Here is a 19,801-nt window from a genome sequence, read left to right as displayed (position 1 = left end):
CTGGCCTCTGCTAGTGGTCCACGCTACGACATCATTTCGACAGGGTAGCACAATCCAACAGAACACCGGATATCTTTTGTGTAGCATTAGCTTCATGTGGGCTAGCTTGACGATTGCTATTTTGATGATAAGGAAGTTTGTCCCTGCGCTTTTGGACTAAATACCCAACTTTCTTGACTTTGAGGTAGGATTGTAATGAAATAAGTTACTTTTTCAATGTATATTTTCATATACAGATGTAGTAGGGGTACGGGTTAAACTCAATCGTTAGCGGTTTCGGAGTCTAACCTAGCGCTAGCAAACGTTCCTGCACAGACAGCTAGCCTAGCGCGTGCTGTTGTGTAATATTCCACTACAACTGCATATATAGACCTAACTGTATGTTGTGACAGAGAAGGCTGACACATTAACCTTCATTCATTTAAAATAATCAGGGTTTTTGATCGAAATGTGTTTTCCAGTGCAACGACTGGGCTTTAAATACAGCTAACATGGCTAACGAGCCTGTGTGAAGGGACCATTGCATCGTCCATTGTTCATTTACTCTTTGCACTGACATTATTATCACGCAAAGTTAACCTTGCTCTATTTTCTTTACTTGTGCTATTTTAAATGTTTAGCCTTTGCATGCATTGACTTTGTTTGATATCAAAATATTGCTATAATTATGATGTATTCAGTTCATAGATTAATCAACAAGACTTGCATACATCTTCGTGCCCAGCTGTTGAGCTTGAATGAGTTTGTGTTAAGTCTGTCTCAAACTATTAATTGGAACTTTAATTGAGTAAAGTTTTTGTGTCAGATTTCCCATTAACACTTATGCTTTCCCATTGTTTCTCAGGATTTTGACACAACTGACAGCTAGCTGCATAAGCTGCAGCAGAGTGGAGACAGCAAGGCAGCTGGAGACCTACTGACAGTGTGTGGAGGATGTCTTCACCATTATACTACCATCATGACAGCGGTACGCGCTTAAGAAAAAGGAAAGCTCGTTTCACCTTCAGTGAAGTGCACATACTGCTGGATGAAGTGAGGAAACATCGTATGGTCGTTGTTGGTATGTGTAAGTGCTTATCTTTCATGCAATGATTCATTGACCTGCTAAATAATGAGTTGTCTGTCCTAGCTCCCAGAAAATGAGTGATTACTCAGCAGCAGGTTGATTTAAAACATAAAATAAACAAAGCATAGATTAGGCCTTGTATCTGTGAATCCAAAAGTGTGATTGTTCACTGACACAATGACATTACATTTCAAATACTTCAGGTCATTTTGTTTTTCTCTTGACAGGTAAATTCAATCGCGGCGTGCCAACAGACGCAAAGAAGCGCACATGGGCAGAGATTACTGCACGAGTCAATGAGATTGGGGAGTGCCAACGTGAGGTTATTGAGGTCATCAAAAAATGGTCCGATTTAAAGTGTGACACTAAGCGGAAAGTGGCAGCCATGCGGTCGGGGACTGTTCCTCACAGAGGCCTCAACTCACGTCTTTCCCGGGACCTTAACCCCACAGAGAAAATAGTGCTCCAAATTCTGGAGATGGATGAGGAAGACCAGAGCACGGCTGACTTTGGTCCACTTGGAGATGACGACGATGTGCCAGAGGAGGAAGAGATGGACGAGGAGGATATGTTAGGAATGCAGAATTCTCCCAACGGAGGGTTGGAGTTGGCATCTATGCCCCCACCAACCTCCCACAGCACAAGTGCGTGCTCCAATACTCAATATTTTTCATATTTATTCACCATTATTTTAGGGATGCACCGAAATGAAAATTCTTGTCTGAAACCGAAAACCAAAAATGAGGAAACAAGGCCGATAACTGAAACACCGAAATAAATTATTATGCCAATTGTTAGTAGGGAAACCGGGGACAGTTGTAACACTGGTCAGTTTAACACTTGCACCTGCTCCAATCAGGAACAAGTTAGGACTCACCTGATTCACTCTGCACATGCTCAGTTTAGTTGCAGCTAGTTTGTATAACAGTTTGAACACACTGGGTTAAAAAGCTCAAAGTTATAGACAGAAATCTCAAAAATGTTACAATTGCCCCGGTCTCCCCTACCATTGCATTTATGGCTCTGACTGTGTACTAACCTCACTAAAATCAAGGATCTCATTGAACGTATCAAAAAACGAGGGTGCTTGCCCCTCATCTGGTTCAGAGAGACGAGTCCTTTTTTCTGCACTCTGTTCTCCTTCTCCTGCGCTGTGCGCTTCTCCGTCTCCAAGCAGGATCTCCGCATCCATTGCGGCCTGGATCATTTCTCGTGCTCACTGCTTTATTCCCACATCCAAGTAATGATCTTTATAACGTGGATCAAGTACAGTCACGATGAAGTGCGGAGGATCTGAATGTATCTCAGAGAAACGTGTGCTGACTGACTCTAAGAGTGTACTTTTCATTGTTTTAAGTCCGTGGTCCGTCTCAACCTCTTTGCTGAGAAGACTCTTTCGTGCTGCAGTTAAAGTAATAATAACGCGTGCAGACATGTTGGCCCTTATCCCAACAAGTGCGTACTGGCTGCGGTTTTTGCTTCATCACAACATTCTGTTTCGGCCGTGTTGTTTCGGTGACAAGTTTTTCGGCCAAAAAACAAAAATGCAATTTTGGGCTATTTTCGGCCAAAAATCTTGGCCGAATTTTCGGTGCATCCCTACTTTATTTCCAACTTAACATAATTGAGAACTTATCACAATGGGGACTGGTGTGTGGAAAATCAATATGTAGCTATCAATGGCTCTGTAAATAAGTTGTTCATGAAACATGCATGCAGACAATCTGATTCAAATGCTTTGAATGTTGCAGGAGACTCATCACAACGTTCCTATGATGTACAGTATGAAGTACCTCCAACAGATGGTGAGTTGTCAGAACTTGGTTACAAAGTAAAAAGGCCTGGCATCAAGTTTCAGTAAAAATGTCCCAATGCCAAACCCAGTATTTGGCATTAACATGCACCAAATACTGATAATTGTAAATAGTCAAGTGCACTGGTCCATGTACCTGTCTAAGCGCCCCACATACAGAGGCTATAGTCCTTGTCCCAGAGGTCGCTGGTTCGACCCCCGGTTGTGACCATTTGCTGCATGTCTTCCACTGCTCCCCACTCCCTACATTTCCTGTCTCTCTTCAGCTGTCCTATCATGAGGGCCAAAAAGCTCAAAAACACAACTTCAAAAAACAAACAAAAAAAACTTTAACTTGTTTCATTGCTTCAAAGAGAAGTCTACACAGCAGGTTAAGCTGAGCTTCCAACAGGGATGGTTAAGATCAGGGATGTCCAAAGTCTGGCCCGGGGGCCAATCAATGCCCGAGTTCCTTTTTTATACAGCCCCCAGCTTCCATCTTAAAATGTATTATTTATGGCTCAGTGCTTAATCACTTTCTGAGTCATTTGTAAATACAAATTTTGTTTTGAATGCATATACAAAATGATGCAGCAATGTCATACAAAACTACACATGGACTATACACAGGCTATATGTATAAAGCTAAAGCTCTGGAGATTCTGCAGGACTGCAATAGAGCAGATGCACAAGAGCTCTTCGAGTTGACGTGTTATTAATGTATTTATTAGGTTGTAAAAATGTGCTTGATTAACACTAAATTTCAAAGGACACAAAAGAGGACAGAAGACTAGATAAGAATGATAACATGGTGCAGAAAAGGCAAAACTTAGTGCAGAAAATGTATTCAGAATGTAGTATAACACGTATTTGGTGGTAAAAATATTGTTTACTGGTGAAAATAGTCTTAAAAACAACATGAAAAATATTGTAATAAAATCCAGATTGTGATTCTGCCATGAAAAAAATTGTGAAACGGTATTTTTCCCATAACATCCACCCCTGATGGAGAACATCTTTCTTTAAAAGAAGCAAGTTTGGTAATGTTGATAAAACTGTAGTGCAGAGAACTGAAGACATATCAGCTATCAAGAGACAATTGGGGGACAGGGGTGGTTTCATTTTCATAAGCTGCTGGCTCTTGGGCATTATACAATATCAAATGTGGTCCTCTTTAAAGACAAGTTTGGAGGCGCCTTTAGAACTTGGCTGCCACCTTGCAGTTACTATTTGAGAGCAGCAACCCTTCAGATAATAAAACCCCTGATACAAGCCCCTTTTCTCTCACCACTCTCCTGTTGTCCTTTGTTGTCCGGGTGGGCTGCTTGTGTGAAACAGGGTGTATAAAACACGGATGTAGTCTCTGTGACTCAGTCAAGAAACAGACACTGTGGAGATGAGGTGGGCCTTAAGCCTCCTGGTAAACAGCTACAGTTCCCCCACCTATCTGTCAAATCAGCTGTGCCCCTACTTACACCATGCAAGGAGAGAACCAAGCACACCCAGAGGATCTGCAGAACCTGTGATGTTGGCTCAGCTTGTACTCAAGTTAGGACTTCTTTCTGTTTTAAAAAAAAATACCTGTAAAATCACAAAAAAAGCAGCATAACTTTAAAGATACATGTCTCTCTCTTGCACGTTTATCTGACTACACACAGGCGTAAAGAGCTGTTACACTGACAGTAGCACTGCTAGTGGATCAGTATCTGGTATTAGCCTGTTGGCCATTTACGATATCAGAACCCATATCATAAGTTCTATATGGTGTTGCAACATTTCTCTTTTCGGCAATAAGAAAATAAAGCTGTTTTTTCACTTCAGATGCTGAAGCTGCATTTGGGGACTCAGATGATGACATGCTTCCTTCTACTCAAACGACAAAACCAACTGAGGATCACCTCAGAAACAATGGCATCCAGAAACGACCTCAGACCTCGGGACCTTCAACGTCATCCGCAACGCCTCCAACGCCTGGCCAACCCTCAGAGAACTCAAGAGAAAGCATGCTGCATAATGCATCTCTGAGCCTTCAGGAGCAGCACGCCACCAACATCCTGCTGGAGACAGTTTCACGCTCCCTGGAGCTACTCTCTGAGTCGGTGCAGCAGCTGGCAGAGACTCAGCAGGAGTTCGTGCGAGAGTCGCTGCAGCTCCAGAGGGAGACGGTTCAGGTTCTCAGAGACTTCACAGGTGGAGCGATCGCACTCATGCACGACAAACTGAATGGACGGCCGGCATTATAGCATCAGAGTCAGACAGGGGTGGTACATCACTGACTACATTCATGGCCTTCAGGTGTAGGAGCCTTCACGTTCCTCTGGACTCCACTGCTGGTTACTGTACTTTTTGATAGTGCTCTACAGATTTTAAAATTGTATTTGTAGAAACATTGTGTCAACAGAGTTTTTGTCTGTGTGGAAACATGAAAACAGATTGAAAAAATAACTTATGTTATCCTCTAGGAGTTTTTTTTTACTACTGAACTGAGTCTCCTACCACTTCTTTTGTAAATTATTTTTTATTTACTGTACACCACATTGAACGCCTTGTCATTATTTTACTATTGACCTGCAAAGAGGAGATCGTTTTTTTATCTTCAAATGTCAGTTGAGTCCATCGGTGTGTTCTTTCATGAGTTGTAGTTGCACCTGTGTCTGGAGATTATCACATGTACTGTATTGGTGAGTGGATTTCCACACCTAACAATTCTATAGTGTCTGTGTGTGAAAGCTGTGTTAGTTCATTTGAAAATACCTGTACATGAAAACTTTGTGATTGTCTTATGTTGTTTTTACATTGCAAACATGAACACTTGAAAAGACAGTTTGAATAATTTCTTTCAGATATGGAATAAACCCCTCTCTACAGAAGTCACTATCCTGACTGTCTGCACAGTGCTCTCTAGTGGACTCTTAAAGATGGTTACAACGGCAGAAGTGTACCAACAACTTGACCCTAATTCATTATGGAGGTCTGTGCTCATTCTGTCATTGATTTTTTAGGTCATCAGAGGGTTTCTAATCAAGTTTGGTTTGCAGTAAATGAAAACGTTGCGTAACTAAATTTGTGGCTGTGCAACTGCACGCCTGTGTTAGCTGATCGAGCTGCAGTTTACACCAGTGTTTATCACAGAACAGTGCTAGGCCATTGTTGCAGGGACTGGCATTTCAAGCAAATACACTACTTTTGAATTTACTACTATTTGTACTATTTGATTGTCAATGCTAACTGTTTGTGGATTATTAGATTTTTTAATAGTCCCCCCCCCTTGCAGACATAACGAGGGAGAGACCCATATTAAGACCATGCAAAGTTGTGGCTATGATTGTTAGATATATACAAATGGATATGATCTAGATATTCTAGTTTTACCTGGTAAAGTTCTCAACCTCATTTTTTGTTTCTCCCAGAACTCGTCAGTGCTGCAGAAGCCTGTGTTTTTCTCCACATCTGAATCTGACAGGGCCACATCCATTTTTCTGGCAACTGGCCCTTGTAAAAAGCAATTAAAAAAAAAATCACATGAACTATTTGATTTTTTTATTGTTAAACAATGAATTGAATATTCAAAAATCACGACTCATCCCTACCCTGTAGCCCTGCAAAGGCAATAATCGTCGTATATATAAGTCGTATTGGATGTGGTAATGTACGCTGTCTGTTTCCATGTGTTTTTAACAAAACATAAACATTCATTTTGGCACCAACACAGTTTAGTCTGTTAACACAAGCACATCAGGTTCCTTATAGCCACCTGTGTGGTAGTAAGAAGCTAAGGGAAATGCTAGAGCACAGATGACAGTATCTAGCCCTGGAGATAAATTTAGTCGCTTTTATTATCTAGTAAAGATCATGGTGAGTTGCACTTACTCTACATCAAATCCACATATCCTAATCACAAAAGTGTTTGATATAACATGTACCGCATGGATTAAAAAGCCCTTAAACCAAGAAAAACTGATTTAATTGAACATATTTTATCAGAGCTTTATTCAAATCAACACAACATGAGTGCACCCTTCAACTCTGCCAAGCAGAGGGTGCCCCTGTCTCTCACATAATACAAGTCCCAGTGTAACACTCCAAAAATACTAAAACTGTTCAAGCAATCAAAAAGGCAAATTACTGACAAATATAGGCTGTTAAAAACAAATGATAGCAAGTTGAATCATTGCCACTTCAGCTTTCACAAATGTCTATATCTTGTGCCCACAAGATTACAACCTGTGTGCCTGTGTAGGGTATATACTTGAAAATAAAAAAGATAAGATGATTGTAGAAAATGGTGACTTGACTACAACACTGGTTCAGTAAAAGCTACTTTATGTTTGTTTTTAATATCACTACAACATATGTGCCATATCAGATGGCTAGCAATTAAACTATTTGTCTAATGGAATGAATATTGAGTTACTCAAAGACGTTTCACCACTCTTCTGAAATGCTTCTTCAGTTCTAAACAGCCTGGTGGACAGAGTGTGAAATATAAGCCTCAGGGTCAGCAGTATGCTAATGCATGGGTTCTCAAACTTTTCAGTCTGGGACCCCCTAAATAACAGTGCCAGAGACCGGAGACCTCCGCTGTCCTGAGGTGGTTAAATGTTGCTCACAGCCACATGCAGGAAGTTTGTGGCCAGTCCAAACACCAATATGTTTTTTTTGTAACTTAAAAAAGGCTGAAAGTGGCATCATTTCATCAGGGTTCCTGTGGCAACAAAGTAAAGGCATTTTGCAACCCCACCATTGGTGTGTCCCGACACCCCAGGGGGTCCCGAAGCCTACTTTGGGAACCACAGTGCTAATGGTAGTCCCATGGGGTCAAAAAAAAAATGTTTCAGAAATTTTAAACCGAACTAACCTTTTACCTGACCTGCAGATGAACCCTGACCTCCAGACAACAGTTGTTTCTGAGTTGAACATAAAAAACAGCAGAAATGATGTAATTCCAGCAAGAAAGAAAGAAAAACAATGGTCAGTTAGACAGTCAAATACTCTTAAAAACACAGAACAAATGCTCTTATCTAAACACGCAGGTATGTAGCTGGTTAAGACAACAACCCATTACATCCTGCCCTGGATCAGGAGTGTGTACTGACCTTCACAGTGCGGGGGAGTAGCTCCAGTGATGAGGTCACACCAAACAGGAAGTCTTTGAGTGTGTTTTTCTTTCTGCATGTGTAGAGAACGTGAATCAGAGTGAATGTGCATGACAGAGATCCTTCATAATGTCGGCATATAGTAAGAAGGCAAGGGAAAAAAAGCTCACTATCCCCGAGACCCTTTGTACTCCCATATTATTCCCAAGTGAGTAGCAACACTGCTTCACATCCCTGTTTAACAAGCTCAGGAATGTGCATTACCCAACACAGTGGCCCCAAAAAGAGGATGTTTGCAAAAAGTCACCATTTAAAGTACATGATGGAAGACAGACTTATTAACATTCACCATGTAAATTAAATAAGACTTAAGACTAAACTGTAATGACTGTGTTGGAATTAACAAGTACAGCAGAAGATGTAATGTTAGTTCTTGCAGACATTCTCAGAGTGCTGAAGCTGCACTTTGTCTCCTGGTTTAACATTTTTGAACTGTCTTGGTACTTATTAAACAGAAAGAGCTCACAGTTAGTGACACTCAAACTCCCAGTCACACATCAGTTTGACGCTGTCACCTTAACACGAGAGGGGTAACGGTGATTTTCCTACATGTTACAATAATTCTGATACTATTTGATTAGATATCTCTTGATAAGAACAACAATACACCCAAAAGGACAGCTCGTGGGACTTTTTGTAAGTTTGTGAAATCCTTTTTCTGTTTGTTTGTTTTTTGATGCAATTATCAAGCTGCATTGATGTATGTGTCTATTTGTCCATAAGTCCTTTATATGCTTTTGATTAAGTTTGCAGTTTGATCTAGAAGGCAAGATTTGTGGAACAAAAAATGTTTGTTCCTGTTCCTTAATCATTTACTTTCTAACATTTAACCTGTGTAATTTATTCTCGTTCCATTGTAGTTTCTCTGTAAATATCTCTCAGCATGGTTTTCTTCTGCAAAGAGGATTGACCTTACTTTTAGCTGTTTAGCTGTTGCATGAAAATTAATTACGTTGTAAAATTTTTCTTTTTTGACTCATTGCCTTGCAGCTTTTTGGCTTGTCGGCAGTAATTGTAAATTTGTGCGCAATGCAATATTGCCCCATATTTAACAAAAAAAAAAAGAAATAACATAATTTTTATAGTTACTTTGTCATATTTGTGTTTTTTTAGATATTCTACCCATAATGTCGCTGTCATGTCAAATCTTAGATCTAAATGTTAATTATAAATCTACATTTTTCCAATCGTAGAACTAAATGCTGAATATCAGTCTAGATAGTCAACGTCTAAACTTAATGTTAAATGTTTACGGTAAATGTTAAGTCTAAATATTAATAGTTACATCCAAATCTTAATGTTTATTTCGATGTTTTAGATAACACTTATCGAGACTTCATGTATAGATTTAGATCTTAAATATTAGCATTTAGACTTATAAAACATTTACATTTAAACTTTAACGCTCACGATCATATGATCTTTACTTTTTTTAAACACCAAAATTAATTTGTTGACAAATTTTGCATTTGAACTCCTGGATTTTTCTGATAGTGTCAGTTTGTGGACTACTCCTGTACTTGTGTAAGTTGTGTTTTCTGACAAAAAATAAAACAGTCAAATGTTTCCATCAGTGATATTTGATGTGGAAGGCGTCAGAAAAGAGGTTTCCTGTCTTATCAGACACCGACTCCTCCCAGCTGCTGCAAACTTAAAAATCCCAACATAGAAATAGTTGATTCTGTTCCAGTAGTTTTTCCTTCAGTAGGTTATACACAGGTCTTATTTTTAATTTCAATTTGTTTCATAACCAGTTAAAATCTATTCAATGGAGCTTTAGTGGGACACTATTGATTTTGAAAACTTCACACCATGTTTCTCTAGAGTTTTTTAGAGATAAATGTGGGGCTGTTGTTTTTTTTTATGTGCTTTGCACAGAGAATCAGTTTGAAATGTTCTTCAGAGTACTTTTTGCTTTTCTTCAGTGAGCAAATACCAGAGGTTCAGCCCAGGTTGATGTCGTTATCCTTGATGAACTCAATTGGCTCCGGAAGTTGTCAATTGTATGCAAATTAAGACAATGAGTCATATAGTTGGCATGAAACCACCTCCATGTTTACTATTCCCTTTTATCAGACCTTCACTCCAGCTGCAGCTAGCAGTAGTCCACATCCAGCATGGTGCAGAGGGTGTTAGTAATCGGTGCAGGAGTCTCTGGTCTGACCAGCATCAAGGCCTGTTTGGATGAAGGGCTGGAGCCTACCTGCTTTGAGAGCAGCCATGACTTAGGAGGTCTTTGGAGGTTTAAGGTGAGATGGTTTTAACTGTTATACGCTCACACTTTGTCTAGTCCATGCACTGCTTGAAGACTCACTTTCTTAGAGTATGTTTGGTGTTAGTTTTGCAGTTTGCATGTGATCAAGTAAATCTGACTGCAGCTGAAATAAAAAAAAAACCTATTTCCATTTTATTAGCAAATATTCACAGTTCAACATAAACAAAAAAGCTCTGCACTAAGTGTTTCTATGATTTTTGTCCCTGTAAAATTATTTTCTCTGTTCTTTCAGTCAGTCCAGTCTTTTTGTGGAAGGTTGGCTGTTGTTACATCCTGGCTGTAACACCTTAATTCTCTGTCTTAGTTTAGATCAGTTGTCTCTTCAACTAATGACAAATACTGCTGCTCATCTTCTGACTGGCAAAAGACAGTATGACACCATTTCGGCCATTCTTGATTGGTGTCCTAAGGATTATTTTAAAGATTTTTTATGGCACCTTCTTCTGACACAAAGAACAGTTCAGCCACTTGACATTTTCAAGTAGTGGCTGAAAACCATAGAGTGTGTCAAACCTGGACATGGTCACAGTGACATAACTTAAGTTTTTTGTTCATAATGCAGTGACAGGATTTATATTTGCTGTGTCAGACAAAGCGACTAAGTGAAATAATCTCTCTGTCATTCTCCAGGAGAAGCCAGAGCCTGGACGAGCTAACATCTACTATACAGTGGTCATCAACAGCTCTAAAGAGATGACCGCTTTCAGTGACTTCCCCCCTCCAGCTGAGCTGGCAAACAACATGCACCATTCTGAGGTGCTGCTGTATCTGCGGCTCTATGCTGAGGCCTTTAATCTTCTGCGGCACATCCAATTTCAGGTTTGTCACATTTAGCTCAAGCCATTTTTTGTGAGCAAAGAAAGTCTTTACAAAAGAACCCAAGTCCAACAGTAAAGGTGTCAACAGTCCAAGTCTCGTCCGCATGTCACGTTCTTTCTGCTGCATCTTGGACAGATGTATTTTATTTTTGCATATCAAACATGTTGAACTACTCTTGTTTACAATATTTGAAAGCAAAATGCACAACTTGTGGCACCTCTTCAGGTGACCTGACAGAAACTGTTGCTAAACACAGCACGCCTCAATTCAAAACCTTGAATGACTCGCAGAAGAAGATGGAACAAGTCCAGGCAAATATGTCACAGGCAGTGGATCCCTATTTTGAAACTATCACGGTGCTGAGTTTTCAGTTTTCCACGATCAGGATGAAGTCTGTGCAAATTTACATCGCACTAGGAGTCAGGGGGAATGGGAAGGACTTTGCTGCTTGTGCTTGCTTTATAGATGGGAATGATCATGGATATAATATAATAAAACAACAATTTTGATGCAATGATTATATTAACCGGCCTCTCTCTCCCCCCCTCCCTCGATCTATGTGCAGTTGGTATACAGTCTATAGTTGGCATAGAAGCACTCTCTCTTAATGCATGATAGATTAATTCATACAAACATTTAGGCTGTTGGATCATGGTGGTTTGGCCTTGAGCAATGTGAGTGCAGACAGGGTAGGGGCACAAGCATGCTTCAGCACGTCACAGGGAAACTAGTTCAGCATTAAAGTGAGGAGTCTTTTCAATCACAACACTCCACAGGGTTTAGTTATTTAAAGGAGGAACACCCTTTTCCTTATAATGCATAACGTTGACCTAAGAAGGCAAATAACCTGTTAAAGTAGTGCTATCAGTAACTCTGAGAGAAACACATGATTAGTTTAATAACAAGCTGACACATGACAAACATATTTGTGGTGGACTGCCAGACATTCAAAATCCATTACATTTTCCCAACTGTGCATCTAATCTGTGAAAATACAAGCAATGTATTCCTGAACTCACTGCCTACTGATCCTGGGGAGGGAAATGCACTCTCCTCTTTTAAATAATATTTTGTGGTTGTATTAAATCTAATCTATACATCTAATATTTTTGTTTATTTTGTTTCATTTTTAAATCTTTTGGGACACTGTTTCTTTATAAATAAATATTTGACAACTATGTCATTGGTGTACCCATGTATGTTCTGTATGAGAACATGAGGTATATTGTTCCTGTGTGTGCTTGTCTCAGATGACGGTGCTCAGTGTGAGGCAGAGAGCAGATTTTGCTGTAACAGGCCAGTGGGAGGTGGAGACAGAGAGTGGACAGGGTCAGAGGGAGACTCATGTTTTTGATGCAGTCATGGTTTGTACTGGACATTACACCCACCCACACCTGCCTCTCAAAGACTTCCCAGGTAGCACAATCAGTTAATTCATTATTTTTGCAGTTTTCTCTGATAGGTATATTACTAACATAAAGCTCCTGTGCTATCTTTTCAAAACTCTGACTTTTATTTCAAGGTATTGAGAGCTTTGCAGGCAGATATTTCCATAGCTGGGATTACCGCAGTGCTGAGGGTCTGCAGGGGAAACGAGTTGTGGTGATTGGGATTGGAAACTCTGGAGGTGATATTGCTGTTGATATCAGCAGAGTTGCTGAAAAGGTATGACACCTGAACTGTATGCATGTGTTATTGTGTCTTTTTCTTAAAGAGCAGGACAATTTAATTTGTATATTTTACTTAAGCTAAGCACATGAATGTCAACTCCCTTTCTGCAGGTGTACCTCAGCACGAGGAGCGGAGCGTGGGTGGTCGGCCGTGTAGGACGTGGGGGGATCCCAGGTGATCTTTTCTTGACTTCTCGCATGGATATGTTCATGTTCAAGCTCTTCCCCTCGAAGATCAACAAAATGTTGGAGAAGGGCCTGAATGGTGCATTTTGCCACAGACTCTACGGCCTGAAACCAAAACATGGGTAAAGAGACACTTGTACATAAATACCTTTGGTTTCATTGTGTCATCCAACTGTCAGCCAGGAAATTCAGTACACAACAGAGAAGCTTACATCGTATGTACCAAGGCAACAGACTGCATGTTCATCAGTAGACAAAGATTTGCCTGCACACTTATCAATGTCACAAGAGGTTTATTAATCACCGCACACTGGCTACATTCTTTCTCAGTTGTGACGGATGAATCTTTAAATTAGAGCCAGGTGATCCTTAAGGAGGATATTGTCTGCTTCCATTAAGACAACAGGTGTTCCTCAAGTTGATGAGGCTTGTTGTTTATGCGTAGTGTGTCTTGATGATCCAAAACGAGGAGAGCGAAATAACATTCAGGCTAAGAGCAGGAGGGTCAAGTGTGTGTTAGTAAAGCAGAGAGTCAGAGTTGGCACAGAGAGAGAGACTGCAGTTTTAACCTGCATTCATGAGCATCATGCGACCTATAGAAGCTGCTATCCTACATCTTTCTGTTTTAAAGGTAAAGGCAAGACTACTAAATGTACAATAGGTCTTGAGCTGTATTATCATCAAAATATAGTCGAAGTTCTTATAAAACTAAAGTTTTGATGCTGCACTAAAAGGCCCCTGTCAATGTTTAACTATTACATATGATCTATTGCTGCTCTATATGTTCAAGCCTTCAGTATTTTTTTATTTTAAAGCTGTCATAGCTGAGTTGTTGAATATATAGATATTTTTAAATTAACAATTTAAAATAATCGCTATGTTTAATATTGATCTATAACTTTGATGTTAATATTGATGAAAATAGTCATGATTAGTATTTTGGCTCTATCCTGAACACAACTCTGCTGTCCTTGTGGCAGTTTCTTCGCAAAAATCCCGGTGGTGAATGACGACCTGTCTGCACGGATAATCTCAGGTCGGGTTCAAGTGAAATCAAATGTGAAGGAGTTCCGCGGGTCCAGTGTGGTCTTTGCGGATGGGAGTATCCTAGACAAGGTGAGTGACTGTGGATCAACACATGTATCTGATTGTTGTCATGTGATGTAAAGCAGTATTGTTTCATTATCTTACATCTTACATGTGTGTCTACAGGTGGATGTGGTGGTGTTTGCCACAGGCTACAACTACAGCTTCCCCTTCCTGCCTCCAGATCTGCAGGCTAAATATGGTTATAGGATGCGTCTCTACAAACACGTGTTCCATCCCTCACTGACCCAGCCCACGCTGGCTGTGGTGGGCTTTGTGCATGGCCTCGGGGCCATCAGTCGCCTGGCTGAGATTCAAGCTCGCTGGGCTACAAGAGTGTTTAAAGGTTCAGAGCAACACAGACACCAATGATGAGTTTGATGCTCATATGCATGCTGCTGTTTTTTTTTTTTTAGAAACATTGATGATGATTTAAGTTGTTTGCCAAAATATTGGGTCTATTACGACTTCAGTCCCTTGAGTCACAATGCCACTTTTCTAACAGTTGATGTAAATTCAACCAACCCTTGTGCATTGTCTATACACACCACAACTCTTTTGTAAGGTCATATCATTCCTTGATATCAAAAACAGGATTCACCTCATATATTTGATGTCTTAAACAACTTCAGATGACAACTTTTACTGTACCCCTAGGCCATCTTTGACTGAGCCTTACTAGAGACTTACTGTTTTGAACAGATGTGTTGTTCCCCCAGGGGTTCCTGTGGGATCAAGGCACTTTCACAGGCATGATAAAAATAGTGTTTTGGGGGGATTGTTTCAAGTAAATACGTAATGATAATAAATACAACAATCAGTGTCTCCTAGCAATTGTTTTAATTTGCTGTGCTGGAACAATTAGGATTAAGCTTTTATTGCAATGTGCATGCACAGTGTGAGTTTAGTGTCCATTGCAGCTGAGTTTAAAAGTTCGGCCCAAAATGTGAATGTTATATTTACGAGCACTTCCCATGAAATTGGTAAAATGAAGTGTGACGCTGATTCAAGAGTGTTTATTATGTATTTTGTCAGATTGAGGTCTGTTTCTTGTGCCTTTCAGGTATAATGATGAATTATTTTTACTTTGCAGACTTGATTACCCTGCCCTCAGAAGAGAACATGATGAAGGAAATAAAGAACGACACAGACATCATGCATGAGAGGTAAGAAACAAACCAAGCAATTGTGCGACGCTGCTCAATTTTTTTGTTCTGGAACCAAACCCCTGGAAAGAGTCTGGACTCTTTCCTTTTTTCAGAGTTGCTCCAGTTTCGGATGCTCTGGGCATACTCGCAAGTCCCCTCGGTGACTATAACAGTTCAGGGTTTGCAGCCTTCTTGGAGTCACTGGGTGGAGACCAAGGGGGGTGTCTGCCTGATACCCTATGGTTCAACTTGGGAAATTAAATACTTGGGAGGGCATTAATGTAGACACCTCGAGTGGAATAAATGGGACAGCCTTCTAAATCTGTTCCTGAGGGGTGTTTTGTTATCAGACCTCTGTGCTTGCCATGATTTGGCCATACAACACCATGTTAGAGCACAGAGAGATTCAAAAGTGTACCAGAACACCCTTGGTGAAAGATCAGTGATGGATTTTGTTTTCCCATCATCTGAGTACTTTGTGCCTGTATATCGAGTGAAGCAGAACTGATCGACGGTGGTGGTCAGGTGTGATCAGATGAGGGGTTAGGCTTCTGGAAACCTAAAGAAGTAGTTATAATGAAATTAAAACTTCCTTTCCTGATTATGTAATAAATGCTGACGCTGAGGGACAATGCAAATGCCAAATCACATTTGATTTTGATAGAAAATAGGCGCTGCAAGCACAAAAAAGAACATTAGTAGACGCAGCAGCTTACTAACAAACTTAGTATTTATCTATGACTTCTGTCACAGATGATTGCTGCCTTTGAGGAGGCTGACTGACACAGGGTTGTCTTCAAAATTTGTTCTTTGGTATTAGAGTTGCTTAACTAAAGACAGGAATATTTGTGCATTAAGACACTTAATGCCAACAAAATGTTTGGGCAGCAAAGAAGACATTGGTAGATTTTCATCAGATTTTTTTAATTTTAAATTTCTTTCTCTCTGCAGATTTGAGTGCTCAGAGTATAATCCCCTCCAGGTGGACGTCGTCCCTTACATGGACTCTCTGGCAGAGCTGCTGGGGGTTCGACCAAACATTCTGTGGCTCTTCCTGACGGACCCCAGACTGGCCCTAGAGGTTTTTATGGGTCCTCTTACAGCTTATCAGTACCGTTTGAGTGGACCGGGCCAGTGGGCGGGAGCCCGCCAGGCTATCCTCACTCAGTGGGAGAGGGTGCTTCAGCCTTTCAGGACCAGAGTGGTACCAGAGCCAGAATCTAGACCCTCACGTGGTTTGAGTATCATGGCTCTCTCAGGTGCAGCCCTGCTGTGCTGCTTCTTCATTAACAAACACAGCCATTCCTCCTTCTTTTCCCTCAAATTCCCTCCCAAATTTTAATTGTCTTTAGCCAATGAACCTGTATGTTAACGTTTTTAAATCCTATTTAGATCCTACCCTCTAACGTGGTGAGTGCTTGCTCAGTCTAGGAAGCAAGTCTTTTAATTCTAAAGAATCTGAATCCCTCTGGTTATAAGTCTTCTGCTCTTTGGATCCTGGGGTGTAACTTTTACACCTAGGAAGGAGCAGGCTTAATTCAGAAAGTCAGACCATCTTTTTTTAAGATAATAAAAACTATTAAAAAGCAATGGCAGTACGTCTGGATTTTCCCTTTTCTCGTATCTATCTATCTATCTATCTATCTATCTATCTATCTATCTATCTATCTATCTATCTATCTATCTATCTATCTATCTATCTATCTATCTATCTATCTATCTATCTATCTATCTATCTATCTATATGTCCATCTGTCCGTCTGTCCGTCCGTCCGTCCGTCTGTCTGTGTGTGTGTGTGTGTGTGTGTGTGTGTGTGTGTGTGTGTGTGTGTTATTAAGGGAAAATACATAAAAAGGTTTCAAGAAGGAGCCGACATCACATAAGAGAAAATAAAAACAAATTAAAGGATGTGGGCAATGACATGAGAATAAATAAATCAGTACTTGAAGAAGTGAATAAATAAATGAACAAATAAGTCAGACCAATAAAAGGGATAAAAGGAGGTCTTGGTGAAATCACGTAAAAGCAAGTCTTAAAAAGTGATTTAAATTAACCCTCATTGACCCTGCGAGCCTTACTGTAAAGACAGAATAAACATTTTAAGACTGAACTTGTAAAAACACTTGCTTTTCCTGACCAATAGATGGTGCTGATGTTTCTCAGCAGAAAGTTTGTCAAACAATACAGTAAATGGGAACATCAGCATTTAATTTTTATTCAACTTTAGTTTACCTAAATTTGATGAAAGGGCTGCATGACTATGTTGTTTAAGTGTTGTGGGTCAATGTTGCAAACACACTGCAAACTATAATATCAATTACACCACCATTACTGTTTTCTTATGCTTCCATTGTGACTTTTAGGAATAGAATTGGTCATAGGCTATGTTTGTGTGGATGTACGGTGTGACGATTGGTGTTGACGTTGGAGCTGCTGCTAATAAAACAACATCAAGCTCATCCGTGATATAGTTTCTTTCAGATGCTCAACTGTTTACTAGAATAAATTGATCCTTTGTTCTCTATTTGACGTTGGAGTAACAGTGAAGGACATTTTGATTTTGGAATAGAGACTGTCTGATCTATGGGGGGCCATTCTTCATCTAATGCTCGTAAAAAAAACCTCACACACACACGCACACATTCACACACACAAACATAATGAGGTTGAGTTAAGTCAGATTGCATTGTTCCCCTTCTGCCTCAAACAGCTGCCAGGGGCCGGCTCCGCGTGCCGCAGCAGGGAGGGGAGGGGAGGGGGAGGGATGCTGTGGAGTTCAACAGTCTGCAATGGCTTCTTCCTCCATCACAAGGAGCAGGAGGCAGCATTAGTGTTGGTCTGAGGGGGGCTGGGGTCCTGAATAGGCAGCTGTATTCACATTATGAGCCGGTCCTTTACCTTCAGTTCTTTACAGAGCACTTAAACCTGAGACTAAAGCCTCTCTGAGCAGGGGGTTATTCACTTCGAGAGCCTGTAAAGCTGCATCCAAACCCCTTCAGAATAAAATACCACCATGTCTGCTTTACTGAGAACATAAATACTTATCCATAACCTGTACTTAAGTGAAATTTAACTCTTAAAGTCCTGTGTCAGCTGATTTTCTTTGTGCATGTCAACATGAACTTCTGCATTCATGGACCCAAAGCGACATCAGCAGAACTAATGTTCAGGATGAAAATATTTTCCAGTCTTCTTCCTCTGTGCCTAATCCTATAGACATTTTTAAAGTTTCTGCAGTTAGTCGACATCTGGCGTAAATAGACGCAGATTCAGAGGGGCCCAATGAAAAGGGGAAAAAAATCTATCCATCGATCGGTCCCTCCTCGAGTCTATATGTATGTTTCCTCCCCTTTCTATTGCTCCAGTTGACCCCTGTGCCCTTTTCCTTTTCTTCAGTTTTCACCCCCACCTGTTCTCATACCCTCGCTCCCCCAGCTCCCTCTTTCATCTCCCATCTGCCACTGAAGCTGCTGAAAGACAGAGTTTACGGCTGAAGAGGAAAGGTAGGATTGGAAGAAGGCGGATCTAATGCTCAGGTTTTTAGGGATTAAATAATTATTATTCCTCCTTTCAGGCCACAACAAAGGAGTCATGAAACATGTGCTGCTGAGACAAAGCCCTCTTTTTTATTTACCTCATCTTATCTGTAGTTTCAGGGAGGATTTCTGATGCCAGCACTGACTCACTCTGTCAGATCTGTTTGCTCCATATGTCGAGGCAGTAATCTGATTGTGTCTCAGGAAACAGCTGAGCCAAATATTTGTAAACGTGCCTCCTTATTCTGATCCTTACTTAAAAAATGTCAATAAGTTGTGAGTTTTCTGTTTTAGTGCAACTACATACCACTGCAACTGGACCTTTGAGTACACAATATCAACCGTTTGGGATATTTTCTAAGCACAGCTAATTCATCTGTTCAGAAACCATGTATGTTCCAAAGGCAAAGTAACATAATTTAACCATGGATTTCTCTAAATGAATCTCTAAATGTGCAGTGTAACTTAAAAATCTGTCATGATGTAGCACATAGACACAATATGCGACTTGTGTTTACTTTGCACATGACTTAAACAAATTGTGATGCATTGATTCAAATGTGCCCTACCCTTCCTCTTTGCCTGACTGCAGGTGATGTAAGATGGTGTGCATAGCATGGGCGTTTCTAGCCCATTTTTGGGGGTGCTGAAGCACCTCTAAATTGAATGCTAGTACCCCACACAATTTGAGAGATTTTTACATGTTTTTTTACTGTATATCCTTTTCAACAAGCTAGAAACGTTTTAAAACCACACAGTACTTGGTTGAAACATAATATTTTAACAGGAAAAATACAGCAGCTCCACTGCATATTACATGTTGTGCATTGCATTTCAAATGAAAGTCCAAAAAATAACTCCAATGTCAATTTTTGGTATTTTTAGTAATCACTATAGGGGGCTGTTTACTCCATAAAAATACATACAGTTTATGTATATGTTGAGAAGCTGCTTAGATTTGAAAACAATGTTATTTTTTGTGTTACATCAAATCACCAAAATATGATGTAAAAAAAAAAGAAAAAAGGACATAGGCAAAATTACTGTGTCTGACATTATACTCCTC

The 19,801-nt window shown here is 40.2% G+C and overlaps 2 protein-coding genes across 4 annotated transcripts; both read left to right on the top strand.

The window, feature by feature from the left end:
- zgc:153990 (uncharacterized protein LOC768125 homolog) lies at positions 1-6,053 on the top strand. Of its 3 annotated transcripts, none has more exons than XM_034683796.1 (5): positions 1-184; positions 845-1,066; positions 1,294-1,710; positions 2,818-2,871; positions 4,680-6,053. In XM_034683796.1, the coding sequence occupies exons 2-5, from the start codon at positions 934-936 to the stop codon at positions 5,099-5,101; spliced, it is 1,026 nt and encodes a 341-aa protein (XP_034539687.1). In that variant the 5' UTR covers positions 1-184; positions 845-933; the 3' UTR covers positions 5,102-6,053. The 3 variants fall into 3 exon arrangements, with proteins under 3 accessions (XP_034539687.1, XP_034539689.1, XP_034539688.1); XM_034683798.1 differs by having other exon boundaries at positions 2-184; positions 845-1,060; XM_034683797.1 differs by lacking the exon at positions 1-184 and adding an exon at positions 282-378.
- A 3,984-nt stretch (positions 6,054-10,037) lies between these two features.
- Positions 10,038-16,788, top strand: LOC117813255 (dimethylaniline monooxygenase [N-oxide-forming] 5-like). The gene is made up of 9 exons (XM_034684383.1): positions 10,038-10,263; positions 10,920-11,108; positions 12,359-12,524; positions 12,631-12,773; positions 12,890-13,086; positions 13,945-14,080; positions 14,177-14,396; positions 15,144-15,216; positions 16,150-16,788. The coding sequence occupies exons 1-9, from the start codon at positions 10,132-10,134 to the stop codon at positions 16,538-16,540; spliced, it is 1,647 nt and encodes a 548-aa protein (XP_034540274.1). The 5' UTR covers positions 10,038-10,131; the 3' UTR covers positions 16,541-16,788.
- Positions 16,789-19,801: the final 3,013 nt, after the last annotated feature.

The sequence above is a fragment of the Notolabrus celidotus genome, chromosome 5 (genome assembly GCF_009762535.1).
Source record: "Notolabrus celidotus isolate fNotCel1 chromosome 5, fNotCel1.pri, whole genome shotgun sequence".
Taxonomy (NCBI): domain Eukaryota; kingdom Metazoa; phylum Chordata; class Actinopteri; order Labriformes; family Labridae; genus Notolabrus; species Notolabrus celidotus.
Note: the sequence above shows the minus strand (reverse complement) of the source record. Positions and strands in the feature narration are given on the sequence as shown.

What these genes read in the sequence shown, in the direction of transcription:
- zgc:153990 (XM_034683796.1), top strand. Translation starts at nt 934, where the DNA reads ATGTCTTCACCATTATACTACCATCATGACAGCGGTACGCGCTTAAGA. An exon ending in ACCAACCTCCCACAGCACAA is followed by an intron (nt 1,711 to 2,817) that starts GTGCGTGCTCCA and finishes TGAATGTTGCAG; the next exon opens with GAGACTCATCACAACGTTCC. An exon ending in TGAAGTACCTCCAACAGATG is followed by an intron (nt 2,872 to 4,679) that starts GTGAGTTGTCAG and finishes TTTTCACTTCAG; the next exon opens with ATGCTGAAGCTGCATTTGGG.
- LOC117813255 (XM_034684383.1), top strand. Translation starts at nt 10,132, where the DNA reads ATGGTGCAGAGGGTGTTAGTAATCGGTGCAGGAGTCTCTGGTCTGACC. An exon ending in GAGGTCTTTGGAGGTTTAAG is followed by an intron (nt 10,264 to 10,919) that starts GTGAGATGGTTT and finishes GTCATTCTCCAG; the next exon opens with GAGAAGCCAGAGCCTGGACG. An exon ending in TGCGGCACATCCAATTTCAG is followed by an intron (nt 11,109 to 12,358) that starts GTTTGTCACATT and finishes TGCTTGTCTCAG; the next exon opens with ATGACGGTGCTCAGTGTGAG.